This window comes from Falco biarmicus, chromosome 4 (assembly GCF_023638135.1).
Source record: "Falco biarmicus isolate bFalBia1 chromosome 4, bFalBia1.pri, whole genome shotgun sequence".
NCBI classification, from domain to species: domain Eukaryota; kingdom Metazoa; phylum Chordata; class Aves; order Falconiformes; family Falconidae; genus Falco; species Falco biarmicus.
In genome coordinates this window covers 56989256-57003482 of record NC_079291.1, presented here as the reverse complement: position 1 = coordinate 57003482, position 14227 = coordinate 56989256, and the positions used below count along the sequence as shown (strand labels likewise).

At 47.1% G+C, this 14227-nt stretch overlaps 1 protein-coding gene across 3 annotated transcripts in view; it reads right to left on the bottom strand.

Moving 5' to 3' along the window:
• Positions 1-14227, bottom strand: part of LOC130148330 (mitogen-activated protein kinase kinase kinase 3-like) — an 82332-nt gene that overhangs the window by 23993 nt on the left and 44112 nt on the right. For 2 of the 3 annotated variants that reach the window (XM_056336790.1, XM_056336792.1), the window contains 4 exons: positions 10680-10723; positions 9558-9657; positions 2935-3048; positions 1314-1425 (listed from right to left, as the gene is read on the bottom strand). In XM_056336790.1, the coding sequence (XP_056192765.1) occupies positions 1314-1425; positions 2935-3048; positions 9558-9657; positions 10680-10723 (370 nt within the window). The remainder of the gene's footprint in view (positions 1-1313; positions 1426-2934; positions 3049-9557; positions 9658-10679; positions 10724-14227) is intronic. The other variant, XM_056336791.1, reaches the window with a different exon arrangement.

The following is a 14227-nucleotide window of genomic DNA, read 5'->3' as shown; positions in this document are numbered from 1 at the left end:
CATTGTCTGAGATGCAGCAAACCACATGATATGTTATCAAGGCAGCACAGGCTATGAGACAGAGAATGGGCTAATCCTTAGAGAAAAGTACTCTTTTGTTGCACAGAGGAAAGTGTGGAAGTGTTTATCACCATATAAGTACAGAGGATCTTTGGAGGATGAAATGTATCTCCACATATATTGGTATAGGTCTCCACTTTATTCAAGACCTCTGATGCTGCCATTTCTACAGTTATTGGATAACTGTATGAAAACAGTAGAGATCCGTAGAAATTACTCTGTAACCAGCACCCACAGACATGCCAGAGAATGTTTGCTGTATGACAAAATCATTAACCCTGCATATGGGTTGTAATATGAATAATTATACCCCTGCTATACAGTCCTGCTTTACCGGTTCTGCACAAGGCACCCTGCTCTCAAAAATCCTACACGGTTCTTTACACAAAAGGTCCTACAAACAGCTTATCAAGAGTACTGAGTACTTGTCATTTCAAAAAGCTCAGAGTATTTTACAAAGCAAGAAAAGCATAAACTCAAGCACAGAAAACCAAAGACTACACAAAGCTACGAATAAACTCCAGTCCCTGCAGAACTACAAGAAGAGACTAGGCATTTGCCAGCCTGGCTTCACAGGCTGCAGGTATCTACTCCCAGCACATCTGAAGGATGGGGATGCTCCCTTCATCTGAAATGAGACCACTGCAAAACTCTGCACGCATCCATTCCCCTGAGAAACCACAAAAGCAGCTACCACAGCCTTCATTTCACTAACAAGAACAGACTGCTGGCATGGAGACACGTATTTGGTCCTCATGTGGTGAAGCTGGTCCCAGCTCAGGAGCTAAGGCACGCAAGCCCATTCAGCTACATTATTCTGCTAGGTGGGAAAGGGGAAGAGACCCCAAGGGAATACTAGCAGGTGGTTAAAAGGAATAAATACCTCAAGGTCTCAAAAAGCCCTGGCTTTTCATAGAGCCTCACTCTTCACTTTGATAAAGCTCAGTAGCGTCAAACCCACTGGAGATTTTTACCACAGCATTCCTCCCCTGTAAATTACACCTCAGATCTCCTGTTGTTCTTAGCTTCCATGCCCAACATGACTCCCTGCTCAGCACAACTTTGTCCGACCTGTGCAGCTTGCAGAGCCTCTTCCTCAGGATAAGTAACAACTGCCCTGATTTGCTGGTGGGAGGTCATCAGGGTGGCCATCCAGACTGTAGCAGCTACAGGGTTGTGACAGAAAAGAGATGGGGATTGTGGCCAGCTTGTAATAGCACAAAACACCCTGCAGAGCGTTGCATTTTACTGACCTGTTGAATACTTCCGTGTCCTCTCTGAGTCTTTGTACAGGGATCCCATGATATCACCCATTGATCTAGAGATCCTCATTTCATGCTGTTTACTGTTGTTTGGCTGGAGAAGCTGGTAATCAGACAAAGGGAATGATCAGACTTGGCCAGAGCCCTTGCGGACACACCATATAAAACCCTGTATTTGGCTCCCCATGACCATATTACCCAAGAACTAAAAAACCCAAACAAACAAACGAAAAACGTGCACGTAATCTAGAGTGATGCAAATATTCACACACAACTCACATCTGTTATTAAAATACTCAAATAAGATTAAGATTAAGCTCCAGTTGATAATGGTGAATACAAATGTTTGACATAAAAGACTGCTCCTGCACTACTTCCAGATAGATACAGACCGATCCCTGGCCTGAACCCAAGTTTGCAATCCCAAAATCAGAGCCTCTCCTCCATACTCCCTAGACTTCAGTGGGCGCTTAGGCACTGCAGAGGTTCCTCTGTAACAGAGCAGAGGAACAGAGTGGAGGATCCTGCTCTGCTTGGCAAGTCAGATAAGGGGGAGAGCAAAGAAATGCATATCCAGCTGTTAACTTAAATGGTAGTGGCCAAGTCTTACTAAGATAACACGCTACAGTATGCTGTGATTTTGCAGTAATTTTATGTGTGACCTTGGAACTGTATGTTCTTACATGCAGGAGCATGGTTACATGCTTCAGGGAGAGATGGACCTACTCTCAAAGGTATGCATGAGTCTACCTGGCTTCTTCGCTCTTAGTAGCCAACTTGCAATACTGCAATGTTCCCACAGTTGCTAAGGCATATTGCCCCATTTCTGCCCAGGATTTAGGAAACCCCAACTGATGGCTTGGTTTCTCTCTAGAACTCTGGTCCCTGTACTTTCTGAGCTTCTAAAAAGGAGCACAGAAGTTCCAGGAGCTGTGAACACCAGCAGCAGCATGAGGACAAACATTACGAGTTTCAATACTCCTCTCTCTGGTACTTCTAGGAAATATAAGGAAGAAAGAGTTGCAACATCCGTAAATCCCTTGCTTTACAGCCTGTGCTTGGGGCAGCATGACATGTGCTTTGGCAAGACACTCTGTGCAGGCGAGGTCAAGCTAACAGGCTTAACTGCAAAACCACTAAGCTCAGGAAAAACAAGTAAATAAATATGGAAAAGACTACAGTCCTGCATGAGACAGAAGGATTCTCCAGTTTGCTGTTCCTGGCCTTTAGTACTGCAGCACCACGTGGAAGGAGCAGTCCCAGTGCTGCCACCCAGCATGGCAAGGGCCTGGGCATCACCCTGTATATGGACAAGAGGCTACAGAGCAATGGTGACAGAATCCCTAGACAGAGAGCACAAGGGGTTCTCTTGGGGTTTAACCTTGTTTGAGGATCAGTACAGTATTTAACCCTCCACAGGATGCAGGAGGAGCTAGAGGGAGCTGCCATCACAGGAGGATTTCCGAGTAGCTGAGCCAGAGCAGGGCTGACCCCCCCTCACGACCAGCTCGCCCTTTGCTCTGCACCGTTCAGAGACTCGTTTCCACTCCCCAACACAATAACAAGGCATCTCGCTCCAGACACAAAAGAGCAGAGAAGGTGAAGGGCTCACATTCGCTTTCTTTGGAGCGCTCACAAGGATCCGCAGGCTCTTCAGGGAAGGGCTCAGCTCCAACTGTTCCATCGCTTTGTCCAAATCTTCCTGGGATTTCAGCGGGATCAGGAGCTGGAAGGGATTGAACAAACACCGGAGCATGGCAGTGTCACACTTTTGGGTAAACAGAGGAAGCAAGATCCTTGCAGTGAGCAGCCTGGGAATCAGGGGACGAGGGAGGAACCTAAGAAGGTGGATGGAAAACAGAGCTCCCATGCCCTCCAGCTTGCCGACCTCTAAAGGTTTCTTCCAAGTTCTCATCTACCAAGGAACAGACACAAAAAATCACAACAAAAAACATCTGCGAGGGGAGAGCTTAAAGGTCACCAGCAATTCAGCTAGTAGGAAGAGGAGATGGCTGAGATGAAAACTTAGGCTTGCTGCCTGCTATTATGGGGCTGCTCTGATCTTGGGGTTTCGTAGGCAAGACCTGCTGCTACCCAGCCTCAAAACAGCCCCACATATGATTCCTGGGAAGATGGTCATGCAGTGGTGTTCCAAGAAAGCAGTGAGCTGCACCCAAGGATTTACTTTGGTGGTTCCTCAGTGGCCGTCCCTACTGCTGCAGCCTGTGTTCCCACACACTGACACAGTCTCCCTAGTATTTGGGCATCAGGTGAGATCGGGGGACATGTCACAAATAAGTCTCTTCCCTCTTCATGTGAAAGGTGTGCATTGCTCTCCCTCCAAGAACCACTTCTTTGACTCCCAGCAGGACAAATTTAGCTTCTGCTCTTTACAAGATAAATAGAACAGAGAACTACACAGTGCTGTGTCTATCAGGCAGCTAAGGTCCCGATGTTTTCCTGGTAAGTGGCAGACTATTGCCCTCGTATCTCCAAAGGGAATTTGACCCTCCTGACACGGCTGTGTGGTGTACCACGTCCTGCAGACAGCCTACAGAGCTTCCAACACCCAACACAGCTGCACTTCAGAGAGGCTCTGTGGCCTTCTGCTGCCCTGGGCTAAGATTAAACCCACAACATTTTGCCCCTCATTCAGGGGCATTCTGCCTAATCTCATAAAAACCGAGCCTCAGCCTCCACAGGTTGCCCCAGGCACTGGCACCGAATCCAGCCAACAGCACACATTATACTCCTGCCTGTGCCAAAGTACACAGCGGTTCCACCTACCAAAGGGACCAAGCAGCCACAGCTCCCAGTAGACTCTCACTGGTCTTACTGGGAGCTGCAGATGCCCAGAACTCCTGAAAGGCAGCTCAGCCCTCCCAGTGGTCAGGGTTCATGCCACCAGCCACAGCAAACACACCTCAGGTCAACCGCCACAGAAGATGACACTCAAGAGCCGCCTGTGTCTACCTTTTTGATCCCAGGGTGTAGCCAAGGCTCTGGCTGTTGGCCCACAGGCAAATACACCTCAGACTGTGTGCACTGAGGCTAGGAATTTGAGTATGACCAGGTCAAGGGAAAACTGCGGGCCCTAGCCAACAGAGATGAGGTTTCACCTTGAGAAACTGGTACAGTCACCTCCTCCACCCATGGACCACAGACCGAGCCTGCCAAGCTCCATCTTCGATATCCCTGTGGCTGCTGTTTCTATGCTGGGAGCACCTCAAGGTTTGGATGGAGTTTCTCCTCTCCTGTGTGATAGAAAGGTTATCTTTTGTCCCCATTTTGCAGACAGAGGAGCAAGCCATATGTGGGCCACCTATTTCATATGATAAAATTAGGCTTAGCTTCATCATCATAGAATCATAGGATCATTTAGGTTGGAAAAGACTTTCAAGTCCATTGAGTCCAACTGTAAGCCTAACACTGCCAAGTCCACCACTATACCATGTCCCTAAATGCCGTATTTACATGCCCTTCAAATACCTCCAGGGATGGTGACTCAACCACTTCCCTGGGCAGCCTGTTCCAGAGCCTGACAACCCTTTTGATGAAGAAATTCTTCCTAATATCCGACCTAAACCTTCCCCAGTGCAACTTGAGGCCATTTCCTCTCATCCTATTGCTTGTTACTTGGGAGAAGGGACCCACACCCACCTCACTACAACCTCCTTTCAGGTAGTTCTAGAGAGCAATAACACACACACACAGACACAGGCCTCCTTTTCTCTATACAACCCCAGTTCCCTCAGGTGCTCCTCATAAGACTTGTGCTCTACACCTTTCACCAGTTTCATCACTCTCCTTTGGACGTGATCCAGCATCTCAATGTCCTTCCTTGATAGTGAGGGGCCCAAAACATCCCTCCAAGAAAGCCAGGCTCCCGCAGCTGTGGATAGCAGGTGGTTCTGAGCTTGTACTTGCCTTAGGCACCCAGCTTTGAGATACTAAAAGCCACGTCTGCAAAGGGGCACTGCAATAGCTAAGTATAACACAACCTGCTATTCTGTAGGTTACAGTCCCAAATTAGATACCCGGGACCCCTATAGCTTGCATGGGAGAGTTAGATACCAGAAACTGGATTAACAGGTGAGAAAATAAAGCTGCCAGATGTAATTGCTGGAAGCTGTAGTAATTGCTGAGGAAAGACAAGGCCAGTTCTCAAAAGGTATTTAAGTAACGAACTCCAGGTTGAGCTAGGTGTGCTCTTCTGGTGTAAGGTATGCAAACGTGGTTGAGAAACTTCTACAAAAAGACAGAAAAAGAGACTCTAGAGCTAAGTATTTAGTACATTCAACCAAGAAGGTGGATAATCAGGCTGTGCAAATTTTGTCTGAAAACTATTCAGTTAACTGTGTGTAAGGAAAAAGGTTCCAAGAGGAAGACTCAAGAAAGCCCTGCTCCAGGATATCCTACAGGCTGTAGGGACCCAAGTTCTCAACCAAACCAGATAGGGAAAAGTTCAGGAAAATGTCCCTTACCTCCCAAGGGACCTAAGCAGCTAGAGGGTTTACAAAGAACACCAACGCCAGTCTTGTCTGGGCTGGGTCTCAACAAGCAAGGCTGCTAACAGATTCCCAGTCTAGGACAGGGCCTGGACATGAATGAAAGCACTCAACAGGTAGATGTTGACTATTGAGGGCTTTCAGTAGGTCCACGGATGAAATGGTTAGACCATTCGTTCATGGATAAACTTTGGGATCTGAATGAATCGCTCACATTCACAGCAGATACCAGACAGAGATGGCGCTGAATACATCTCCCAAATGCTGTGCAGCTGTTCACAGTCTGCTTCCTTAAGCAGTAAAGCTGAACAGATATTCTCTTGGTGCACCAGCTTAACCCTCTAAGTTCATAAGGGCTCCACAGGTGCATCAAGCAGACAAGCCTTCTCTCCTACACTCACCCAAACAGAAATGGGAATGGTGGAGAGCTGCTCCCCCCCATTTCACCACCAAGCAGAATCTGACTCTAAACTCTAAGAGCAGTCCCACTGGCTCACCCATCCCTTTACAGAGCTCCTCACCAGCATTCAGAGCAATCCCTCAACTGCTGCTCTGAACAGAATGTTCTGCAGGTCACTCCATCTCACTCCAATATCACAACATTAATACATTTGCATGTCTGCTTCAGAGGAGCCAAAAACCTCAGGCAGAAACTGCCCTCCTGTTAAAGGGACTGGAGCCAAGTATTTAGCTTGGCTTTACCTATTACCCACATCTGGCAAGTAGATTTTACTCCATTTGGCTTCCAGACTATGGCACATACGGGTATCAGGAAAAGATATCTACTAGGCATGAAACTAAATATAGACTCATGCAGAACCATGGAAGTAATTGCCAGGGTGCATTTCTAGTAACTGGGTTTATTCTGTCTACAGTGAGCAGCTATGAGGAACAGCAAAATTTTCATACATGGAAGTTTCACTAAATAGAACTTATTAGATTTCCTTCTTGCTTTTAAATAGGATACTCCTTGGAGCCTAATATTTTATGTGGGACTTGGTAGTCAATCCACTGCAGTCTAAGAAAGTGAGTGCAAAGGGTGCGTTTTCACTGACTACAACCGTATTGCTAGACCTCACTCTGTAAGACACTGCAGAAAGCCAAAGAATAGTAGGAAACAGGGTTGGGGAAAAATCTGAGAGGTCAATTAGTTCATCTTCCTGCCCAACACAGGACCAACTGGCATCAACAATTCTTGACAAATGTTTGTTATATATGCTTTTATCTCCTCCCCCCCGTAACGGAGCTTCTAACACTTCGCTAGGTTTAACTCTCACTAACCTTCCAAAATGATGCTGAGTGACAGCCTGAGAGGGGACAAGCAAGGGGAGGTCAGAAGGGAACTGGTGGCACACTGAGGTTCAGTGTCCTGCCCAAGGTCACATGACAAGCTGGTTGTGGAGATGGGACAAACAAGGTTGCACTTAGTCACACCTGGAGCAGCTGTGCAGCAGCGCATACAGATCAAATTCAGACAGAGCACTGGCCACAGAAGCTAGTCTTTCATTCTACAACACAGCCAACTGCCTAACAAACACCCATGCCATGCTGTCCATGGACAGGCCAGACTTTGCTTCCCTGATCATCAGCAAGAGCCCAGCCTAGTACTAACATGCAGACGTGCCCCATGCAGTACACCCACCGCCAGGCCCCACTCTTATCTGTACCAGCCCAAGCCTGCTGATTCCATGGTCCCACCAGGATGTGATTCATGCGTGCCCCTGCTCCACCCAGCTGGCATGCTCATCTCACTGATCTTGGCTTCAGGATTCCTGCTTCACTGGGACAGGGACTGCCATTTAGTAAGCTTTTGCAGGGGCCTGTTGACCTCAGTGTAACTTTGGTCTACAAGGTGCTACTGCAAGAGAAACATCTGATGGCAACAATGAATTACTGCACAGCTCCCAGTGAGCAAGAAGAAAGGGTGAAACATTTAATTGTATTGAGTTTGTGGTCAGGCTGTCCCTGAGACTGGCTGTCATGAGACTCAAAACCCTGACCGAGAACACGCTAGGAGCAAAATGTTGGGGTGTCACCATGTGGATAGGTAAGCTATCTCTCCAAAAGGTCACTTTTGTCTGTTTATAGTGTTTCCACAATAACAACCCTGAATTACTACTGCTCAGACCCTTTCCCAAAGGTGTGGGTTCTCACAAAGCAGAATTTTTATGTATAGAAGAACAAAACACAGACTGGAAGCCATCCTCAACCCTAAGAAGTTAGGAATACCCAAAGGCCTGCTCATGGTCCTGCTAACTGCTGGGCACATGCCCAGGAAGACAGTCTCTAGCATGGGATAAAATGCATTATTTAAGCTTCTGTTTGCTGTTGTTGGAAATAAATTCTCTTCCAGTGGAAAGAAACCTGGAATGAAATGAGTCATTCCTGGAGAATTCAATGGCAGGCTTTTCCCGGGAGGGCTGTCAGAGAATGCCCAAGATTAGAAACCTGACTGCATTCAACACCAAAACCCAGCGGACACTTTGGTATCGTGAGGTACCTATTACAAAAGAATAGCAACTTTTTTGTAGATCAAATCTCCATTGAAACAGAAGGGAGGGGGAAAAAAAAGAAAAATAAAAGGGAGAAAGCTCTCTTTACAGTTTCTCTCTCTCCATTCACACTTTAGAGAAAGGCTGTTAGTAATTTGCAATTAGAAATTCAACAAGCAAGATGTCCTGACAGCTTGTTTAAAGGCCATCTATCTGTCATCTGGCCCTCTCCTCTTTCACGAAGCCAAACACAACTTGAGAGTCCAGTGGCTCCAGATGCCTACACAGCTCATGGCAAGATGCCTCACAAGAAAACACTGAGCACACCAAAACAGATGCCAAGCATTGGCCCCTTCTAGGTAAAGGCCCTCAGTAGTACCCTCTTTCCAGACACGGTGCTGGTCTCAAAGAAAAAAGATGGAAAAACACAGCGGCCCATGTTATGAAGAAGGATGGAGAAGACAGACCTTCAAGCCTTACAGTGCCAGGATCACAGAGGAAAAGCTTCTTGGCTGCTTGTATGTGGCCACAGGACCTGCTAAAGGAACCTTCCGTGATGCACATTTCACCACAAGAACATGCACATGGTTCTGGGGTTTTGGGGTGAAACAAAGTCAACCCTAAATAAGAGTACGCTGCGTTAGCAGCACTGTCCCTCACGCTCTGCACTTCACCATGCTCCTGCCACTGCCCCCAAAATGGGAAGGCTTCACATCCAGCCCAGGCATGCAGTAGCCTACAGTCCCTTCATGTAGCTCGCAGGAAAGCCATTTGGACTCAGCTCTTCTCCTCTCTGCCCTGTGTGTGCTCTCACCAGCCAGACATACTCTGAAAGTTGGTCCTATTGCCCCAAGGGTGTTAATGGGAAAACACCTACCGCTGCTGACTGTGCAGCTGAATTGACATCTCCATCATCTCAGTTACTTAATTCTTCCTGCTGTTTGAGTTAGGGGAATTTTTTGTTCTGGGAGAAAGATGACATTCCTGTAATAGGCCTTAATTGAAATAATTTTGAGAAAAGAAAAGTCCGGTTTGGAGTCTGAGAATCCAACTGATCTGTGTCCATACAACAGCTCTTGTATGCTCGCTAGCTGGGAACCACAACATAAGATTACTTTTCTTCACATCCATGTACAAGACAAAATTACAGCCTTAAGAATAAACTACTGCTCAGTTCTGAAGTGGCCACCAGACACCATAAAATGCCCCCTTAGCAATAAGGGGAAGAGTAGTACCTCATTGTTCACACAAACTAAGTCCATCGTCTGTCCAAAAGCATCTGTGACCTTCTGCACCACTTCTTTGAATTTGACTGGTCTTGGAAACTGGATAATCCTGTATACACAAACAAAAACAACAACGGTCTCCATTTAGCAGAAGCATATTGGAATTCAGGGTTAGACTGACAATTCAGAAGAAAGGACCTCTATTCTCCTATCAGAAAGCATAAAGCTTGCTCCTTGCTTTTACACTCACAGAAATGCTGCTCCATCTGCTATGCTCAAGAGGGGAACTGACCAACCCTGCAAGAGTATCTACCCAAAATCCTAGTGCAGCTCCTCTGCTCCTCCCCCTACCGTGAAGTACAGGTGGAAAAGAAGGAATTCCAGCAGCCCTCCACTGGAGAAGACCCAGGATCAGGCACTGGTCCGTGATTCATCACCTCCATTTTCAGCAAGCATCTCTGAATAGGGAGGGGGGATGGAAGAGAGAATGATGCAGTTTGGCATCCTGTGACTCTCCTGTACCACCCCATTCAGCAGATCTATAGGTACATTATCAGCAGGTACTGTCTAGCCCTACGGTAACGCTACTTAAATTTTCTTTGGCTTTAACACGCAACTTGGACCATCAGCCTGTGAGTTTCCAGCCCTGTGTCCTGCCCCACCACCGTCACTGAGCAGAGGTGATTCCATGAAAATGTCAAGCAGGGAAGGGCGGGCAAGCTTTAACTCCCAGCTCTATTTTTATGGGACCTGTGCCCAAAATCTGGTTATCTTAAGTGTCATAGGCTGTTAATCAAAGGACACATTTCTGTAGAGTTGCAGCTCAGCTGTGGTTCAGCAGGGCTCAAGAATTAAAAAAAGAAAAGGAATCCAAGCGTGCACCCTGCGTCCCTGGTAAGAGGCATTTAATGACTTCCAGCTTGGAATCACTTTGCCTGCATGCAAATCCCAGGAGGTACTTGTGGCAAACAGGATGACGAGGCAAGGCTCTTGCATATAAAACTGCAGTTGATTTTAGGGGAATGAATCCTGTTGTGAGCTCATCTGCAGCTGGCTGAAGCCAGTGGGACGATGCTGGCTAGAAAAGGTAATTTGTCCCTGCACGTGTCAGGGACTGGGTTGGGTACATACCTTTTCTCTCCTTCATATTCAAACTTGATCCTGACATTTCGCTGCTGAAAGAAAACAGAGAAAATGGTTAGGTCCCAAACTGCATCCCAGACTGACTCACAGACCCAACGCTGACAGGAGCTCCCAGGGAGCCTTCCCTAACTGCACTGGGCACCTTGTCTATTTAGGGCCAAGCTGTCTGCTGGACTTGCACACTTGGGAAAACCCCACATTGCTGATAAATGTGCTTGTCAAAAAATAAGGTCTTCTGTAAACAAGAGGGCACTCGCTCATCTGTATAACTGTTAGTTTTACTGAAATGCATTAATAAAAGTGGGAAATTGGGAATGCTCTGAACTCAGTTGGGAACAAGGCACTATCATCAGAGGCAAACATGTTAAGTGATGTCTGTCCATCTTCAGCACTTCCCATGGTTTTATCCAAGTACTTTTCTATTGGAAACCTGAAAGGCAAAGCTCAGAGGATGTTTAATAGAGCACAGGAAGATTCTGGGCAAAGAAATAAGAAGTAAAAGCAAGCATCCTATAATGGAAGTGGAGAGACAGTCTCTGGTTTTAAAAGGCAACAGTGCTGGGATGGTGGTGGCTGTTATTTCGTTAGGACCTACAAAATGCAAAGTATATCAGGCACTACACTACACACAGTAAACGCTCACCCTGATCTGACCCATTGCTCACCTCAAGAGAAACCATTAAATTTGCCCAAAGAAGAGCCAGCAGAGTCACAGGCAGACTGGGTACACAGCTGTGCAGGGACTAGTAAAAGCCACTTCTCCCATCCTCTATTTGTGCATATTTAGCAGCAACCGAGACCACAAGGAGCCTTTTCATTCATTCTGCTTCTCAGACCAAGCCTGAGCCAAGCATGCCTCTAGCACCCCTTGGCTCATTCCCAGCACTTTCCAATGGTCTCTAAGGCAGATCAAAACCCTCTTTACTTCCCAGACCACGTTTAGTCACCTCAGTTAACCAGGGCTCTGCCCCGACTAGTGCACACAAGCCTCCTCCAATAGTAGTTTTCTTCCCATGGAGAAAGAAATGCTCGCTGCCTCCCTCCAAGGTGTAACACCAGCGATGACTCGGTCCCGTGCCACCGGCATCTCACAGGCATAATCCCCGAACGGGTGGGTGACAACCCTTCCTGAGCAAGGGCCTTATCTCTAACCCTGGGCTGCCAGCGCGTAAAGGCACACTTTCCATCCTCTCAGAGGGAAAGCAGAGCCACATCGAAACAGCCTTGTCTGTAATGAGGAAAATGAGCTGGATGGGCGTCCTTAGGTTTATTTTTAATCTGACAGCTCAAGTTCTGCGAACACCCACTGAAGTTCAGGAAGTCAAGGCTGGAGGCAATTTGGTTGAAAAGCTTAAAAAACCCCAGCAGATTCAGGGTGAACATGTTGGCTCATCTGAAATGCATGCTTTTTATCTCTGCTTGTGGCATTTTGTGTGTTTCCAGAAAGGCTGGGAAGAACCAGTGCTGGGACAGTCACCAAATGGGGCACTCCATCAGCATTAGAGGCCTGTGCTAAACAGGCACTTGCATCACCTCAGTGCCTACAGCCAGTTCTCCAGACCCACAACATCTGGAAAAACTCCAGGTTCACTTCTAGAACCAGGCCTGACTCTTAAAAAGACCAAACTAACTCTAAAACAGTCCAAAACTCAAAAGAGATGACCATAACCAACCCAGTGTTGAAGGTCCAAGTCATTCTAGCGAGACAGGAAAATACAGGTGAAATTGCTACCTTGGATTACCTCTGTTGGAAAAGGAAAAAAGATATGGGCCCTTTTATGCCAAATTTTACTTGCATGTGCCTCTTTGAACAGGCCCTGGCTGGTTGATCCCTCCTGAATGCTGGCAATAAATCAGCTGGTGTGTGTTCACTGCATGGAGCTCTGCAAAGCCCTTCTCTAAAGTAAAGGAAAAAAATCAGGGCAAGGAACTTTCGAGGTTTCTCCTTACAAAGAAGCAGGACGTGTAAGGGGAAAAGCACATGCAGCTCCGGCCTCACTGCAGGAAACCTTTCAAAACAGAGGTTTCACTTTCAGCACAGCTCTGAATGCTGCACCGAGCTGGGATGTAGCACACACTGCCTGTTTATGCTGAGCAACACAAATTTCACAGACAAGTTCATTCTGAAAAACAGCTTGTGGCTGGAAAATGTCAAAACACGCATATAAAGCTCCAGAGAGAGAAGAAAAGGGGAAAAAAAATGAGCCACGACCCTGCTGCATCCTTTTCTTCTACATCAACAACAGGGCTGATGTGCTGTGGCTCAAAGCCAACAGAAGTAAGCCAGCTGCCCCACAGTGCTTCGCTCTGCTTCTGAGCAGAGCAACACACACACCAGCTGCAACAGGGGAATGAAAACCCACTTCATTTCTTAATTAGGTTTCTTTTCTTTCTGATACAACCTCTTGTCTCCCTCAAAGAAACCAAGACCTTAAGCTCAGAAGCATTTGGAAGGACAAATATATACTTATCTATAGACAGGGAAGTTGGTTAGTTTTAATTTTCAGTCTTCCCTTGGCTTGCTCATGTTTTTGAGCCACAGCTACAGCTGAATTCATTGCTGCTATCAGCAACAAATACTCTTTTCCTTTTTAAAAAAAAGAAGTGGGCAGTGCCCAAAGCACTAGGAAATCCCAAGGGAACGCAAAACACTTCCTAAATGCCAGAGCCGGCTGTGATTTTTTACACCCATGGAAATCTGGTTTGGAGCAACTTGTTTAAGATTACACAGGGAGTCTGGGGCATGGCCAAGTGCTGGAGCAAAATCTCACACGAGTCTGCACCCAGGACCTCAAATGCACAACCAAGGGGAAGGCAGGACCAGAGGACCAGCACCTTCTCCGCAAGGACCTCAAAACAAGGTGCAAATGCTCGAAGGCGGGTCACAGAAGAGGTTGCTGGGTCCTACTCACCTTTTCAATTTCATGAGGAATGGAGACAACAGTGACCCCTTCTTGCACAACTCACATCGTGCTATTAACCCTCTCTGCCATGAGATGTCAAATGATGTTAACAGCAGCCTTGTTCTCCCCTCAGTCAAGAGGGCATTAGCTGGTGTAGAACAAGCTGAGACATCCAAGAAGAGCTTGTGTTAAACAGAGGGGAGGAGAGGGGTAAAGCCATGCCACAAGGCACCTGCCTTAAACACTGAGCTTTGGCAGAGGATTTCAGCAGCGGTGTCGTGGAGCACTGTGAAAGCTGAGGCAGGCAGCGGAGCAAGCAGGGGAAACTGAGGTATGAAGGCGCAAGGTGCTTCACCTAAGGGTGCGAAGAAAAAGCCTGGACTGGGGAAGAGAAGGGTCTGGGGAGACTTTACTGCAGCCTTTCAAGATGTGAAGGGTGTGTTACAAGATGGAGAGAGACTTTTACCAGGCCCTGTAGTGCCAGGACACAGGACACCAGTTTTAAACTGGAAGAAGCGAGATTTAGGTTGGATATTAGGAATATTGGTGTTGGTTTTTTTTTTATGATGAGGGTGGCAAGACACTGGCACAGGTTGCCCAGAGCAGCTGTGGGTGCCCCATCCCTGGCAGTGC